At 33.7% G+C, this 18,243-nt stretch overlaps 1 protein-coding gene across 14 annotated transcripts; it reads left to right on the top strand.

Moving 5' to 3' along the window:
• The first annotated feature begins 8,814 nt into the window (after positions 1-8,814).
• Positions 8,815-17,685, top strand: LOC126979260 (uncharacterized). Of its 14 annotated transcripts, none has more exons than XR_007732788.1 (4): positions 8,815-8,832; positions 10,625-10,713; positions 12,478-12,743; positions 13,719-13,862. XR_007732788.1 is itself a non-coding variant. In XM_050828539.1 (3 exons), the coding sequence occupies exons 1-3, from the start codon at positions 11,055-11,057 to the stop codon at positions 17,544-17,546; spliced, it is 354 nt and encodes a 117-aa protein (XP_050684496.1). In that variant the 5' UTR covers positions 10,956-11,054; the 3' UTR covers positions 17,547-17,685. The 14 variants fall into 14 exon arrangements, 2 of the variants coding, with proteins under 2 accessions (XP_050684496.1, XP_050684495.1); XR_007732792.1 differs by lacking the exons at positions 12,478-12,743; positions 13,719-13,862 and adding exons at positions 16,282-16,547; positions 17,539-17,685 and having other exon boundaries at positions 8,823-8,933; XR_007732787.1 differs by having other exon boundaries at positions 8,823-8,933.
• The last annotated feature ends 558 nt before the right edge of the window (positions 17,686-18,243 follow it).

Genomic DNA, 18,243 nt, shown 5'->3' with positions numbered 1-18,243 from the left:
GCTTAGTATCATTTTATAAAAATTTTCGGTGATCACGTTCGCGAAGAAGTGGGAGAAAATTAACATTTGCAAATATATGATTATATAATAGCAATTCTTAATAGTAAGTGTTGCGAAATTTACGTAATAAATGTTGTATTAAAGAAAAGTGTGAAGTATACGGTTGAAATCCAAAAAAATTACCACATTCACATTTTTATTAGAAAATCTTCGTTGAAGATAGTTCGCTATATATATTATATCATTTTAAGCTTATTAGTCAGAAGTCCCCTGGACCTCTGGCGATTGTAGAAATGTACTCGTATTAGTGTCGACTAAAGCTGCGGTGATTCATCAGATTTACTGCTTTCTTGAAACATAATTCAGGAAAATGGCTTCAGGACTTTTGTGCACGATTTTTTTTACATAAAAGTATATTAATATGTTTTTTAGTATTCTTGCATTATCAGCATCAATCCGAAGAATTTAAAGTGAAAAATTGACGACGAAGTTTTTAAGGATCATTTGTAACGAAATATAGGAAATTCTCTCTTTTAGAAATTATAAATATAAAAAAATAGATAGTTGTAGAGACTGCCGATAAAAGTGTTAACTTAGAATTATATGCATTAAAATTCGAATATTCATTATGTTTAAAAACAATTAAATTGTTAATTAATATATAAATCAAAAACACTAATTAAAAATGCACATTATATAGGTACACATTGAACTTTTCACTAAATCCATTCAATTTCACTAATAACATGATATGCACAGCGCTAATGTTACACAAAACGGTAGCTGTATAGTCATATACTGTCTGTATAGTCACGCATCGCTCATAAAACAAATTTATGAACGATGCGTGATTCGTTTGTTAAAAAAAAATAACAAATTGCTTAGATTTGCAAGAGCAACATCTCAAGTCAATTTGCAAATATGCAAATATTGGGGTTGAGCAGGTTATCAACTGTAAAGTAGATGAAGCCACGACCTGAGAATTGAACAAAGCATACAAGGTTTATGAACTATACTTCACTTGAACCGTTTGATCAGTTGAAGTGCGCTCTCACGGAACGCTACAACTACCGGGTTCGAGTCACGCATCATTCATAAAATTGTTTTCAAATTTAATTTGTCAAAGATTTTAATAGGCAGCGTTGCTATCATTAAATCAGTTGTTCATCATGAAATCTCAATCAGAAAACTACATCATTATGGTATCAAGGGAGAAGCACCTGGAATCTTATTTGGGCAACAGGTTTCAGATGGTTGAAGTGAACAGTAAGAGATCAGCTGGATCTCCCATTACCATGGGCGTTCCACAGGGTTCGATTCTTGGGCCATTCCTATTCCTTCTATAAATAAATGATTTACCATACTTTGTACAAAATAAGCATGAGATAGTATTGTTTGCAGATGATACTTCTTTACTTTTTAAACTACATAGACAGCATACTGCTTTTGATGACGTGAACAATGCTATCTCCAAAGTAGTGGAATGGTTCACTACGAATAATCTCCTTCTTAATGAAAAAAAAAAACCAAATGTATTAAATTTTCCCTGCCTAATTTTAGACAGGTTGACACAAATATTGCAGTAAAAGACGATGAGTTGAATCCTGTAGATACAACCGTATTTTTAGGGATTATCTTAGATACCAAACTTCAGTGGGGTCCTCATATTATGAATTTGGCAAAAAAGCTTAGTTCTGCAGCATACGCAGTTAAAAAAATTCGGCAACTTACGGATGAAAATACCGCGAGGTTGGTCTACTTCTATATATAGCTATTTTCATAGTCTGATGACATATGGTATTTTACTTTGGGGACATGCTGCCGATGTTAACACCATTTTCACACTGCAGAAGCGAGCAATTCGTGCCATCTTTAAATTAGGACCAAGAGTCAAGTCACTAAGGGAAAAATTTAAGGAAATAAAAGTTTTGACTTTGACATCGCAATACATATATGAAAACCTTGTTTATGTAAAAAAATAAAATTTGTGACACTCATAATGTCAATACTAGAAATAGGGATAGGCTTGCTGTTCATGTAAGTCGACTCCAAAAAGTCACAAATTCATTCAGAGGTCTGTGTATACGTTTTTAGAATAAGGTCCCTATTGTCATTCAGAACTTACCTTTAAATGAATATAAATCAGTGCTAAAGAAAAAGTTGTGTACAAAATGGTACTATAAAATATCTGAATATCTGGATCTAAAGAACCCTTGGGACTGAGCTGCTGGGCTGTTACATGTCTGTCTTAGTTTGATAAATGTCATTATAAGTTATATGATATAAATATTAATATTGTTTCTGTTTTTTAATCAATTTTAATAATCATTATCATGAGTTATGTAATTTGAAACCAAATTGTAAGTAGAGGCTTTTAGTAAGTATTGCATAATATGTAGATGAACTTGAATTGTTTTGTTATTCGGTAGATTTCTCGTGACAGGTATCGTCATGCTCGCTTAAATGCCTCTGCTTGTGGCGGCGACGTGGGGCGGGTCGTTCCCTTCCCTAAAATATGGTCGAGGGAGGCGATGGCTGGTCCATGCGTCATGCTCGTGAACGGGTGCTACTCGTGGGGGCTGGATGATCTTGTTAGGTCTGCTTGATGTGTTTTTTTTATTATTATTATTTCCTTTAAAGTTAAAGTTATTATATATTTCATTTTATGAAATGCTTACATAATGCCTCTATTTATTTACGGTATGTGTGGATTGATGCATCTACTATACTCAATAACTCTTGTGTTTATAAGTATTAATTTAATTTTTTTTTGACTTACTCATGTAAGCCTTTAAGTTTTTTACATTTGAGTATTTTTGTTGCGTCACTTTGCATATATTGTAATTGAAATGATTTGTAAAACAACTAAAATGTAAATCTTGACTTAAAAGAGTGGCAATGAGTTTCTTGCTACTTCTTCTCATTAGGTCAACACTTTACGAAGTAGCGGTAAATTCAATAAGAAACAATATTTTTATTTTTTTTTTGACATTCATAAGTGTCATTTCTGTGACCTACATGAATAAAGTGTTTTTGAATGTGAATCTGAATTTATCACGAAATATTACGGCAATGTGGCCGATAATAACATTATTTATCCTAATTACAGACTTTATGTTACCAATTCGAGGTGAATTATACATACAAATTATTTATAAGAAGCAAAAATTAACTTAAACTAAAGTTTATTTAATAAATAAATTAAAATTTTTGTGAGAATTACATATCATCAATCATTTTCAAATTTCGTCTCATACAGATTTTTCAGATATTATCTTTCATAATAAGGATACTCTGGTGAAGGTAGTTGGTGAAATAGGTTCTTGCTGAAATTACAAGAATAACAAATTTATTACGAAAAATTACGACTGAAAATAAATATGTGGAACAACTGTTAACATTAATCAAGCTACAAACAAGATTATCAACAACAACGTTATCAATCACAAGATCACCGCGTCGACAGCAATTAATAAAATCACGCCTCACCGAACATTTTACCAGTTACCAGCCTCCTATGCACAGGATGCCGCCTAGATTATGGGTACCAGAACGGCGCCTATTGCTGCCGTGAAGCAGTAATGTATAAGCATTACTGTGATTCGGTATGAAGGGCGTCGTCCCTAATAAAATTTCTGGGAAAATGAGACATGTTGATGTGTCTCTAGGTGACGAGCACAATTGTAGCGCCGCTCAGAATTTATGTATTTTTCAAGAATCCAGAGCGACATTGAATTGTAATGGGCAGGGCGTATCAATTACCATCAACTGAAGGTCCTGCTCGTCTCGTCCCTTAGTTTCATAAAAAATTATTGTAATGAATTCCTTAGCAGCTCTACTTGTGCATGGAGAACAAGTAGTGTGACATGCATGTTATTGATTAAGGAACATTTAATCATTATATATATCTATATTACCTATATTATATTCAAGTATGAGAGTCACTCTACACTCTTGTTAAGTTAGTAGTGGTCATGATTGTCATGCACCAATAGGGGAAGTTATGACGCTAGGAGAGTTATCACTCTAGGATAGAACAGCCCATAGCAGATTTCATTATATCAGTCAATACAAAATGATCTTCGTTATATGACGTTGATTCGCGTTATATGACAATCTAGTGTCAACCACTTCCCCCTGGACAACATTGTTCCCCACAACCCAGACGACTCATCTTCAAGCAAATTTATACAGTCAAATATTGAAATTCTCCGGCGCTACCAGAATAAAGTACAAAAGACCTTGAGCAATGCGCCATGGTTCATAAGGAACACCGAAGTGCACGATAACCTGGAAATCCCATCAATCACAGACTTCTGGGGCCTATAAACAAATACTTGAAGGACATATAAATCTTATGAATACAAAAGATTCCATATTTCGGCTGAAAAGATCGCGAATAGTGTCAATCTAAATACAATTCGAAGTGCCTAATAGGTAATTAAGAGTTGACACATCACTGGATGCGCACTACCAAAATTAATTGTAATGATCAACAAATCTGATTAAAGCTGCTGATTCTGATTGCAAATATATATATATACTAGCTGACCCGACAGAAGTTGTTCTGTAGATAATAAATAAAAATCTGTTTTATAGGAATTTGCCAATAATTTTTCATAACATCAAGAATAATTTCGTAACATGTGCTCCTTGTTGTTATAATGAAATTGTTTCACAGCAGAACTGTCAAACCGTGCGTCAATAAATTCTCTCGTAGAAACCATCATGTTTAAATTCTCTTTGGAAACCATGTCCATACAAAACAAATATTGGAAATAAAAATAATTATGGGTCCCGAATCGAAATAAGAACAATCCTATCACTCAAGTTGAACTAAACTGCACTCCATGAAGTAATTCCCATTTAATTCCGTTCATTAGTTTAAGCGTCCATCGCGGACAAACAACGTGTCACGTACTTTATATATATATATATAATTAAAAGAGTAATATTGGGAAAGTCTCATTATTATTCCCCAACGTTTGCTCAGTAAACCTACACAACAAATTATTATAAACCGAAGTATCTATCACTATCGTGTGTGCTGCAACGTGTCTCCTGCAAACACTTTTTGACCTGCGAATGTGGAAATCAACGGCAGGAATTATGTCAAACAGATTTTGGAAACATTCCCCGTAATAAATGCGGTAGAAGACTTTTACGACACCCTTAGGCCTGGGAACTCCGTAGTCCTTTTACAGATAAGCATAGGGCAAAAGCGCCGCGATTCTTCAGTCGAATCGTACAGGCTTTACCCAAACGAACATACATTATCTGAACGTGACAGCCCAGACTTATTCAATGTCCATACAATAGAGAGCGCCTGAAGTAGATTTCACTTAAAAAAGATTCCAGCGAAGTGCTGAACTTGTGATACAAACTGCATTGTTTGGCTCCTGTACTCAAGTAATAACACCAAACGCCATTCAAGACTTGAAATTGAACTTGAAGTTCAATCTTGTATTTGAGGATATAATTTTACTTCTAATGATTTATTATTCCTGAATTTTAGAACAAAGACACAAATGAAAGCTTGTTAAATAGAGATCCATCCTTTCAGATGATATTGAAAACATTATTGAATTACTTGATCATAAACAAGCTAACGCCAGATGCCTTCATCCTTTAGCGAACGATCACTCCATTCTATCTTTTATCACAATAACGTCAGTAAAACCATGTTATAAATAAAGTAAGTAGTCGGCAAAAGCCAGATTAATTTTGTTACGCCAATGAACCCGTCGTCAATCTTCACGCATTTTTTTATTGAAAAATGATTATAGAAATGGAATTGGAAATATTTCAACTCATCTGGAAATAATGTAGAATGTATGAATAAAATTCTCATTTGATGAGACAAAGGATGACAGATTTATTATTATATTATAAGTATTCCGGATCTCTTGGACTGAAAGACAAGTACAATTCAATCATCAATATAGATTATATTTTTCTTATTTTGCCCTAATTTATTTAAAGACGAATTTTGGTAATATGAGAGAGTAGGGATACAAATTACATGTAATAATGTAATTCTAGTTACGATAATTGTTAATTTTGGAATAGTTGTGCTCCCGCCGCGGCAACACTCGCTTTCTCACGTCGCGCGTGCGACTCAAGCACATCTCATCTATAATTATGTATGTAGGTACAAACCTACCTTGCCTGACACCGATTTCAAAAATAACAATTATCGTAACTAGAATAAGGCTAAAAAGATTGTATAAAAATTATTAATAAATAATTAACTATAACATAACATTCATTATTACTTAAATATTTCAATCTTAAATTAAAATTGCGTAGTAGTTACATAATATATTTTCAATAGTCACGTTCAGGCACATAGTCGAGTATGGTAGAGTATCAAACAGCGGCAGGCTTTGATCTCCAACTTTTCGTCTTCTTTGCTTCCTTTGAGGACTGATTGAGCGCAGCGTTATGTTTGCATACGAAATTGTTCCGCTACCTCGATTTCTCTACAAGATTCAGCTAAATCCGTACGGAAATTGGAACATCATTATTTAAAACGACTTATTAGCTTCACCTGTATGTATATTTGTTTGTAACCGACTCATTTGGGCGCGATTTTGACCCACTTTAAACGGCCAGATTTCGTTCAAACTTCGTAGATTTATCGAGGACCAATACATTAATTTGATAAAATTATTCCATTTTTCAATTTGCAGACACGGACTAGTAAAAAAATAAGGTCTCGGTTTCACCTTACATAACAGTGTAGTACCAAAACAAGCCGATTAACGTGCAAATACATAGCCCCACGCACCCACTTACACTACTACAGGCCCATAGGTGGCCATTATGAGAATTGTCATCGTCTGTGACAGATCAGTTTGCGTCTCAATAAAATATTATAAAAATGCCGTAGTGCGTTGTGAAAAAGTGTAAAAACGATACAATATCACTATGTGTCTAAGTGTGGCCATATATTGACGAACAGTTCTGTTGACGTTCTCTATTGTTTCCAGCCATTACGGCTTTATTCGGGTAGGGTGGCGATATGTTATAACATAAATTATAATTTATGCTTATTGGTATGCCTAGTTGGTAATAACCAACTCCCAAATAAATCGTTTTTACAACCAACAAATTTCAACTGTGCCTTTGTCTGTTAATATGTATGACATTAATCAATTTCTCTCTTATCACTATACTTATACATAAGATACTTGTTGCAATTTACTAAGCTTTTTCTAACTTACTAATCTTAGCAAAAAAACTTGATTGTTAGTTTTGAACTCTTACTGCCAGTGCCATTATCAGACTAACAAAGAATGACTAATTAGGCCAAATGAGAAAAGGAACCATTATAGGATTATTTCGTTTTACGGGACAAACCTGCCAATGGAGCACCTGGTTTCGCTTTAGGGTAATAAAATCGTGTTCTAAAGTGAAGCACTGTCTCTTATTATTAAGCATACCAAGCTTTTTGATTGGATATGCAGATAATTTATTTACTATAGAAGTAGGGGCGAGAGGCTTACCAAAAAATATTCTCTACAATCTCATGATGGACCTTGTCCGAGATTTGCAGTAATAGAAGTTATTAATTAGAATGAACATCTAAAGCAACACTATTAAGGTTCTTAGGTAATTTGTAGCGCTGGTTTCGTATCTGCGGCGTCTTTTGTCTGTAATTTTATACTTACCGCTCTCGCTATCGACGTGGTAGGACCGTTGGCAAAATTATTGATATTAACTAACTTCATATGATGAGGAAAAGATTATCAGATAAATTAGAACATCAGCAATCAACAAACAAACACAAGGATGTTTCAGTTATAATAAGGAAACTAAAATGGAAGCATATTATAAGACAGTCTTTCTCAAAGTGGGCGGTAAGGCCCCCTTGTGGGATGTAGTTAGAGACCTAGATGGGGGCGTTAAAGGGCCCGGAAAAAAATGGGGAACATTGGCGTAGTTTAGAGGAGCGATGGTTGATTTGTAATGTCATTTAGATACTTTATATTTAAAATTTCGAATAAGGGTGTTTGTACACTCATATTGAATTGAATGTACGTTTTTGTATGACTGTAACTTTAAGGAATCACAGAATACGAATTTAAAACGTATGAGTGCACAGACGCTCTAATTAGTTTATATTTCTGCCCTGTATAATGGTGTAAAACTAGAAATACTTATAATAGGAGTGTATAAAATGTGACTTTCAAAGGGGGCGCTATAAGAAATAAGTTTGATAATCTCTGCTATAAGTGGACAGGACAAATGATGTAAAACTATAATATACTTGGTACCCGAGAGAGAGAAAAAGGAACCGAGGTAGATCATTTAGGTGATAGGTGGACGAGATTAAAGCAGTTGCGGGTAGCACATGGACTAGAACAGCTGCCTAAGCTGCTGCTGCAGAAGCCTATGTCTATAATAGACAAAACTGATAATGATTCAATTAATTCAAAAATGAAGGAAATTACTGTTGAATTGAAATAATAACTATGCATATAAAAAAAATAGTAAGTACTGATAAATGTCTGAATAAACTAAATTGTCTGAATAAAGGCTATTTTATTTAATTTAACTTAATATGAGCGAAGCCACAAGTTAAGGCCGATCCTACATTGGAAGGGGACCAGATCAGACCAGACGGTCTGGCCGGGTCTGGTCGGGAGAAATCCCCTTCCAATGTAGGACCGGCCTTAACTGAACAAAACAAATACTGACCTTGTCCCCTTTTACACTGGAGCCAGTGCTCGTTCCGGGGACGGAGAACAAGTCTGAACTGGTCTGACAACAATCAAACAGGTTTGTTGTTTTTCGTCGAGTCTAGACTCCAGTTGCATGGAAGCTTTGGTGAGTGGCACGTCGCATATTGAACTCGGTTTTTTTGGCTTACTAAATACTTACTATTAAATTCAAACAATCGAAGAGAGATCTATTATTAATAGCGAGGCGTAAGTAAATGTATTATTTCAAAAAACTAAATTTTCTGTTTGCAAATTGTTTGGAATTAAACATGTTACGGAGAGCTTGCTTACAAATACATCAATAGAAACCGCATTCAAATTTGTTTGGCCGTTTTTTGGGATGAGCGTGCTCAGACATTGCATGCCAACGATTTTATCATTATTATGTACAGTTGTACGAATCTTTACGGTATACAATATAGTAAAGAATACTAAAGACCTCCGCTGCGTCTGTCTGTCTGTTCGCGATGAACTCAAAAACTACGGCACCTATTTTCCTGCTGTTTTCACCAATGGATTGGTTCTCGAGGAAGGTTTAAATATATAATTTATTAAATTAATGTATACATTTTTGTTTACATTAACGATATTAATTATTGAAGGTGTCGCAAAAAAATAAGCCGTTCGGGCGCTTTACAACGCTGTCTAAGCTCTTTGAGATATACCAAAATAATGTGTGGTGGAATTGTGTATTTTTATAAGACTGCAGAAAAGACCCCGATACCATATGTCTATCTCTTAAGGATAACATACATTATCCATTTTAATTCTTTAAATAATTTATGATTATAAAGCGATAATGTAATGGCTGTTTACACAAATACTAATGTAGTATTGCAATTTATTGGATAGGATACTAAATATTTATTAAGATGTTATAATTAAGGAATCACGGGGCGGTTAATTTAAAGTGAGTATATTTATTAGAAAAAACTGACAGAGTTAAAGGACAGAGGTCTGTCGTACATCGAAGTTAAGTAGGAACTGCCCGCTTGAGTCCCATACAATTATATCTTACTTACTACCTGGATTCTCACCCCCGCATCAGTCATACTTCGTTCTTACACTCTCAGTACTTATAATGTACATTTTTGCCACGAGACAAAACTATACTTACGTTGCCACGCTTTCTAAAATATCTTAACTAAACATCTGTTATTTGGGAATTTTTCTCAATCCCTTTATTTACAACCTTTTGAAAACAATACTTACTGCTAAGTACAAAGGTGCAATAAAACAATAAAATAGAAAACTTCAAACTAAAAATGACCATTCCACACTAATCTTTATCACTTTAAATAAGTTACATATTTTACTCTTTTACACCATATATTTACTAGATGCTATACGACTCTCCCCTCGCACCGTCTTGCCTACTACAAACAAGGAACCAGTTACGATAGCTTTGGCCGTTCCTAATATACAGTCTATCTCTTACTTGAGATAAAAATCGTAACTATCGTTGACTTTTCTGTCCCAATATTTTATCGACGGTAACTCACCTTATCCGTACACGGTGCCTGTCAACGGGACGACGCGGACGTATAGCTTACCGACGATAGAAGTTTGTATGGAAATTGCAATTCACGCGTTCCAATAAAACGCAACAAGAATGACTTATCGGGTATATTGGGACAGCTTCAGATTATTGTCAGCTAATTAGTGACAGTAGAAGGTAGTAATTTATTTCTATCTATAGATAGTATATTGCGAACCGCCGTAAGACTAATACTTTTATCATTTTTTTTCTATGAACAGAACAGCGTCTGTCGGGCCAGGTAGTCAACAATATAAACAGTTCATTCATCTGTGCTTATATAAATAATATTAGTGCATATAATATATAGATTATTACAAATGGCCTGTACGTACTTATCTGTTATGTTATTTATTTACAGTAGCAGCTTGCAGTAATTATTTATCTCAGTAGTACAGTGTTGCCAGCTCTCAAAGTCGATGGTGGCCTCATATTACTGGTGACGAATAGGTACAATTTTCACTTTTAATTTTTTTAATCTTTCTTATTTCATTCTCATACAGACAGCATAATATACAGTTATTTTAATTTTTATTATTTGTTTGGATAAATAATATGATGTAAATATTGATTTAAGGAGTGGCGAAGAGTTACTGGCACTTCTTTTCATTATAGCTCACCTTTTCCGAAGTGAAGTGATAAATGCTAAAATACTTAATTTTGTTATTCATCTATTTTTGACGTAAGTCAATGACGTTCTTTATACATATGGACATATCAGTCTTATAGCGGAACGGCTAAACTGTGCTTAAAGACAATGTAAGCACATTTTCATCCTTAGTCGTGTGTCAATGACCAAGTCTAAGTGTGTTATAAAAAAGTGCTCAAATAATACGTTAACGACGCAAACAGAGATACTACTGTATCATCCGTAAGTTTATTTCATTCATATAAGATGGGGCGGCAAAAACGGTTTTTTTTTTCATTAAATATCGTACAATTATTGTCAAATTCAAAATCACTTTATTCATGTAGGTCACGGAAATGACACTTATGAATGTCAAAAAATTAAAATATTTTTTCTTATTGAATTTACCGTTGTTTTGTCAAGTATTAACATCCGTTTCTCTCCACCACCACCAAAAATGAAAACTATAGAGTGGCTTATTTCTTAAAGGCCCAGTGAATAAAAATTAACAATATTGTATTTTGTGTACAGAAAGTTGTTGCCGGTGAATATGAACGGCTTAGAAGAACGTCAACAATAACAACACTACAAACGAGTGCTATTTACATGGTATCACAGACGTATCGTTACCCAGTGATAATAGATAATTATTTACATCGCAAATCTGTAAAAGCTAATAATATTTGTCAGCTTTCTGTACAGGAGATAATGAAAGAGAATTGGCGCCAGTTGGTAGCAAGAGAGAATTTCGAAAATCAAGTAGATCGAGTGTCATTCGCTCGAATCAATTCCTCGAGGCTGATTCATATAAAGATGAATATAAATAACCACTTTACCGAACTGTTCCTCGCATTAAACCTTAACTTATTAGATCCAAATCCATTTAGATTGTTAAGGAATGATAAATATACCCACAAAACCAATAAATAAACATAAAAAATTTCGTCTTTATAATATAAGTGTGACTTTTGATAAAAACGTAAAAAAATGACGTCCGACTCAACAGATCGTAAACAAAAAATAGGAATAAAGACTGACAAACGTAAAACTTATAGCAACCTTTTTTTCTTTAGGGTTTAAAAAATATCGAACTACTACTCCACTGATGTCACAGTCCAATCTGGTCCTAAATTCAACATAGGCAATATTGACCAATAATATTAGAAAAAACAGGAGTAAACGCTGGAACGTATAAATATGACAGTCCAAGCTTATTATGGTATAATTTGTGGCATGTGCATATTTCGGCTTTGTTTTTATATGAATATTCTTATTGTCAATTAAATTTAACAAATATTGTTTTTCATTTGTATACATCATGTTATTAAACAAGTTTTGGAACTATTATTTAAAATATGAGAATAAACAACAACAAATACTAGTATTCCAATGTTACCATCAACTATTTACAAATCGAATAACCGTGTGGCAACATTAACCTTGACAGACCCTGATTGGCTGCATTTTATGCATTCTCTGGAGTCTAACATTGTCAGTTGAGACGGTTGAGACTTCATGTAACTAGCGCGCATGCGTAGTGTCTGTATTCTCTGTGCTTACTGATTTATTGAAAGTTTATTTTGCAGTGTTAAAATGGCAGCCGGAAAAAGCTCATCGGAAAAGCCATATTACAAAGTAGAAGATGCGCCTCAACTATTTAAAAAGTTTATCAAGGATTACGACAGAAAGTACGCAAACGAAGAAGACAGAAAGATTCACTACGACGCGTTTGTGAGAAATTTAGCGAAGATAAATAAAGCAAATGCTACCATTCCAGAGGCGACCTTTGACATCAATAAATACTCCGATTTCACGCGGGAGGAAAGCAGGCAAATGCTTGGATTGTCGAAACGTGAGTACTTCACTGTAACATTAAACAAATAATGTGTTGTTATTAACTTTAAATACAAACAAAAATATGACGTTGTCTGTGTTTTATAGGTATGTATGAATGTTATTGATTAGAAGCTAAAATACGAATCGCATGCATGCGCAGATGATACACCTACAAGAGTAACTACGTAAGTAAGGGTATAGCATATCACCTAACAAACATCCTTAGATGTAGCGTCATGCATTATATTCCGGATCACATCATTCTGCGCTCATCATACAATATATTTAAAATTGAATCTTTCATTGCACCTTTTTTTTATAATAGTTAGGGATGAGACGGACATCCATTACAATGCAATGCCTTTAGGATTCTTAAAATAAACCCAAAAATTCTGAGCAGCACTACGATTGCGCTCGTCACCTTGAGACATAAGATGTTAAGTCTAATATTTTGCCCAGTAATTTCACTAGCTACGGCGCCCTACAGACCAAAACACAATAATGCTTACACATTACTGCTTCACATCAGGAAATGCCTAAGGGGGTGAAAAGGGGTGGGCGAAGGTTGTATGAAAGTGCTATCTTTTTGAAGATAGAGACGTGAAAATCGACATTTAGGTTATTAGCTTAAAATAATAGAAATTATATAAGTTATTTTGGGAATACTCTTTTAAGGGTGGTAAAATAGGGGGGGAACGTTTGTGTAGAAAAGTTGTAACAATAGTTATTTCAACTTGAAATTTGAAATGTAGGTTCGTTATAGGCTGCTAGTAAACTAGAAAGCTATTAATTAATGCAACTCGTTCACTGCTGTCATTCTGGCACCTCAAACATCGCGCACCAGTAAAAGTTTTTGCAACACATACCGATATCGACAACATATACTATGACATAGTTATCATCCAATCTGACGATTTATAATATCGTATTTTCGAAAAATATAAATATTGCCAGTATTATAATTTATAATTCTGTTGTTTTCAACTTTCAGGGAAATGATTCATAATATTGGAGTTGACGATGACAAAGAAGAAAAACACAATTACAATGTATTGATAACCATTTTAATTTTAAATCTTAAACAGTTTGTAATCCATTAAGCTATGTCTTCAAAAATAAAGTTTATTAATTAATATGAGTGTTTGTTTTACTTAAGATACTTATCACAGTAAAAATTATACATTTTAAAGCAAAGCGTATAAATTCTTACATTTTTTTTCGGCCAACCTTTTGAAGTCGGTGCCAATCTTAATATATATAAATTACGTGACACGTTGTTTGTCCGCGATGGACTCCTAAACTTATGAACGGATTTTAATGGAGATTACTTCCTGGAGTGCAGTTTAGTACAACTTGAGAGATAGGATAGTTTTTATTTCGATTTGGGACCCATAGTTATTTTTATTTTCAATATTTGTTTTGTATGGACATGTTTTGTTTTGTATGAGAGAATTTAGTGACGCACGGTTTGACAGTTCCACTGTGAAACAATTTCATTTTATAACAACAGGGAGCATTTTTTACGAAATAAGTCTTGATATTTTGAAATATTATTGGCAAATTCCTATAAAAATGTTTTTTTTTTACATGATTTACAGAATAACGTTTGTCGGTTCAGTTAGTTTTATTATAAAAATGAATACGGTTGATTGATACAATCTAATGCTTATGAGATATTATGTTTTGGTCTCAGGTAGTTATGACCGGGGTGAATAAATCAGAATTGTTTATTGAATCGCAATGCATATTGTTTTGGTAACTTATTATTAGTATGTACTATGTTAATATCAGGGCCGTTCCCAATACGCAGTCTATCGAACTGTTTTTGAGCTGCTGTAATATTATGTATTACAGAACATTGGCGTAAGAATCATCAGCTCCAGTTTAGTTTTAGAGAACATAAAGTAGTCAGTTCGTTATGTAAAAGTAGGGCTATACATGGAGGTTCCCTAATTATTATTAATAACAGACTAAAATGTAAAAAATAGAAGAGATATTGTTAATCTCTCTATAGAACAACTATTTGAGATAGCTTGTATAGAACTAGAGCAATTTATTATTGTAAGTGTATACCGCCCCCCCACTGCATCATATGAACAATTCCAATATAGAATGGAGGAGGTACTATCAAAATTTAGCAAAACCAGCAAGTCAATTGTAGTGTGTGGAGATTTTAATATAAACTTCCTTGAACCTTCGGCCATTGGCCTTAAAAATTTATTTCAAAGTTTTAATTTGTTCAATTTATTTTGGGAACCTACTACACTTTATTCATGTAGGTCACGGAAATGACACTAATGAATGTCAAAAAATTAAAATATTTTTTCTTATTGAATTTACCGTTGTTTTGTCAAGTATTAACATCCGTTTTTCTCCACCTTGTCAGAATGAGACAGATAAATGTCGCGTGACAAGCACAAAGTCAGAAATGAAAACTATAGAGTCGCTCATTTCTTAAAGGCCCAGTGAATAAAAATTAACAATATTGTATTTTGTGTACAGAAAGTTGTTGCCGGTGAATATGAACGGCTTAGAAGAACGTCAACAATAACAACACTACAAACGAGTGCTATTTACATGGTATCACAGACGTATCGTTACCCAGTGATAATAGATAATTATTTACATCGCAAATCTGTAAAAGCTAATAATATTTGTCAGCTTTCTGTACAGGAGATAATGAAAGAGAATTGGCGCCAGTTGGTAGCAAGAGAGAATTTCGAAAATCAAGTAGATCGAGTGTCATTCGCTCGAATCAATTCCTCGAGGCTGATTCATATAAAGATGAATATAAATAACCACTTTACCGAACTGTTCCTCGCATTAAACCTTAACTTATTAGATCCAAATCCATTTAGATTGTTAAGGAATGATAAATATACCCACAAAACCAATAAATAAACATAAAAAATTTCGTCTTTATAATATAAGTGTGACTTTTGATAAAAACGTAAAAAAATGACGTCCGACTCAACAGATCGAAAACAAAAAATAGGAATAAAGACTGACAAACGTAAAACTTATAGCAACCTTTTTTTCTTTAGGGTTTAAAAAATATCGAACTACTACTCCACTGATGTCACAGTCCAATCTGGTCCTAAATTCAACATACGCAATATTGACCAATAATATTAGAAACAACTGGAGTAAACGCTGGAACGCATAAATATGACAGTCCAAGCTTATTATGGTATAATTTGTGGCATGTGCATATTTCGGCTTTGTTTTTATATGAATATTCTTATTGTCAATTAAATTTAACAAATATTGTTTTTCATTTGTATACATCATGTTATTAAACAAGTTTTGGAACTATTATAAATATGAGAATAAACAACAACAAATACTAGTATTCCAATGTTACCATCAACTATTTACAAATCGAATAACCGTGTGGCAACATTAACCTTGACAGACCCTGATTGGCTGCATTTTATGCATTCTCTGGAGTCTAACATTGTCAGTTGAGACGGTTGAGACTTCATGTAACTAGCGCGCATGCGTAGTGTCTGTATTCTCTGTGCTTACTGATTTATTGAATGTTTATTTTGCAGTGTTAAAATGGCAGCCGGAAAAAGCTCATCGGAAAAGCCATATTACAAAATAGAAGATGCGCCACAACTATTTAAAAAGTTTATCAAAGATTACGACAGAAAGTACGCAAACGACGAAGATAGAAAGATTCACTACGACGCGTTTGTGAGAAATTTAGCGAAGATAAACAAAGCAAATGCTACCATTCCAGAGGCGACCTTTGACATCAATAAATACTCCGATTTCACGCGGGAGGAAAGCAGGCATTTGCTTGGATTGTCGAAACGTGAGTACTTCACTGTAACATTAAACAAATCATGTGTTGTTATTAACTTTAAATACAAAGAAAGATATGACCTTGTCTGTGTTTTATAGGTATGTATGAATGTTATTGATTAGAAAAATCTGCGATACGTATTTTAGCTACGGCATGCGCAGATGATACACCTACAAGAGTAACTACGTAAGTAAGTAGTAAGGGCATAGCGTATCACCTAACAAACATCCTAACATGTAGCGTCATGCAATATATTCCGGATCACATCATTCTGCGCTCATCGTACAATATATTTAAAATTGAATCTTTCATTGCACCTTTTTTTTATAATAGTTAGGGACGAGTAGGACATCAATTACAATGCAATGCCTTTAGGATTCTTAAAAAAACCCAATAATTCTGAGCAACACTACGATTGCGCTCGTCACCTTGAGACATAAGATGTTAAGTCTAAAATTTTGCCCAGTAATTTCACTAGCTACGGCGCCCTTCAGAACGAAACACATTAATGCTTACACATTACTGCTTCACAGCAGAAAAGGCCTAAGGGGGTGAAAAGGGGGCGAAGGTTATATGAAAGTGCTATATTTTTGAAGATAGAGACGTGAAAATCGACATTTATGTTATTAGCGTAAAATAATAGAAATCCATATAAGTTATTTTGGGAATAGGTACTCTTTTAAGGGTGGTAAAACAGGGGGGGAAAGTTTGTGTAGAAAATTTGTAACTATAATTATTTCAACTTGAAATTTGAAATGTAGGTTCGTTATAGGCTGCTAGTAAAATAGAAAGCTATTAATTAATGCAACTCGTTCACTGCTGTCATTCTGGCACCTCAAACATCGCGCACCAGTAAAAGTTTTTGCAACACATACCGATATCGACAACATATACTATGACATCGTTATCATCCAATCTGACGATATATAATATCGTATTTTCGAAAAATATAAATACTGCCAGTATTATAATTTATAATTCTGTTGTTTTCATCTTTCAGGGAAATGAGTCATAATATTGGAGTTGACGATGACAAAGAAGAAAAACACAATTACAATGTATTGATAACCATTTTAATTTTAAATCTTAAACAGTTTGTAATCCATTAAGCTATGTCTTCAAAAATAAAGTTTATTAATTAATATGAGTGTTTTATTTACTTAAGATAGTTATGACAATAAAAAATTATACAATTTAAAGCAAAGCTTATAAATTATTTTCTTTATTTCCCCTCAACCTTTTGAAGTCGGTACCAATCTTAATATATAAACTCAGCAGCACAATTAACCGCCCACCCTTTTAAAGTGGCAAATTTTGATGTTATCGCAGTTGTAAGTTATTGGGCATAAATAATTGAACTGTGAAAGAAATGTAGTGACGAAAAATTTACAAACTACCCACTTATCTTTGTTTTTTTTTACGCATAAATTATAAATTACGTCACACGTTGTTTGTCCTAGATGGACTCCTAAACTAATGAACGGATTTTAATGGGGATTACTTGATGGAGTGCCGTTTGGTCCAACTTGAGAGATAGGATAGTTTTTATGTCGATTTGTGACCCATAATTATTTTTATTTTCATTGTTTGTTTTGTATGGGCATATTTTCTATGACAGAATTTAGTGACGCATGGTTTGACAGTTCCACTGTGAAACAATTTCATTATAAGAACAGGGAACATTTTTTAAGAAATAATTCTTGAT

Source organism: Leptidea sinapis, chromosome Z, assembly GCF_905404315.1.
Source record: "Leptidea sinapis chromosome Z, ilLepSina1.1, whole genome shotgun sequence".
Taxonomy (NCBI): domain Eukaryota; kingdom Metazoa; phylum Arthropoda; class Insecta; order Lepidoptera; family Pieridae; genus Leptidea; species Leptidea sinapis.
Note: the sequence above shows the minus strand (reverse complement) of the source record. Positions and strands in the feature narration are given on the sequence as shown.

Bases quoted from the DNA above. Each gene is read 5' to 3' on its own strand.
- LOC126979260 (XM_050828539.1), top strand. From the start codon at position 11,055: ATGACCAAGTCTAAGTGTGTTATAAAAAAGTGCTCAAATAATACGTTA. The intron at 11,135-16,281 runs GTAAGTTTATTT...TTTATTTTGCAG, and splicing joins GAGATACTACTGTATCATCC to TGTTAAAATGGCAGCCGGAA.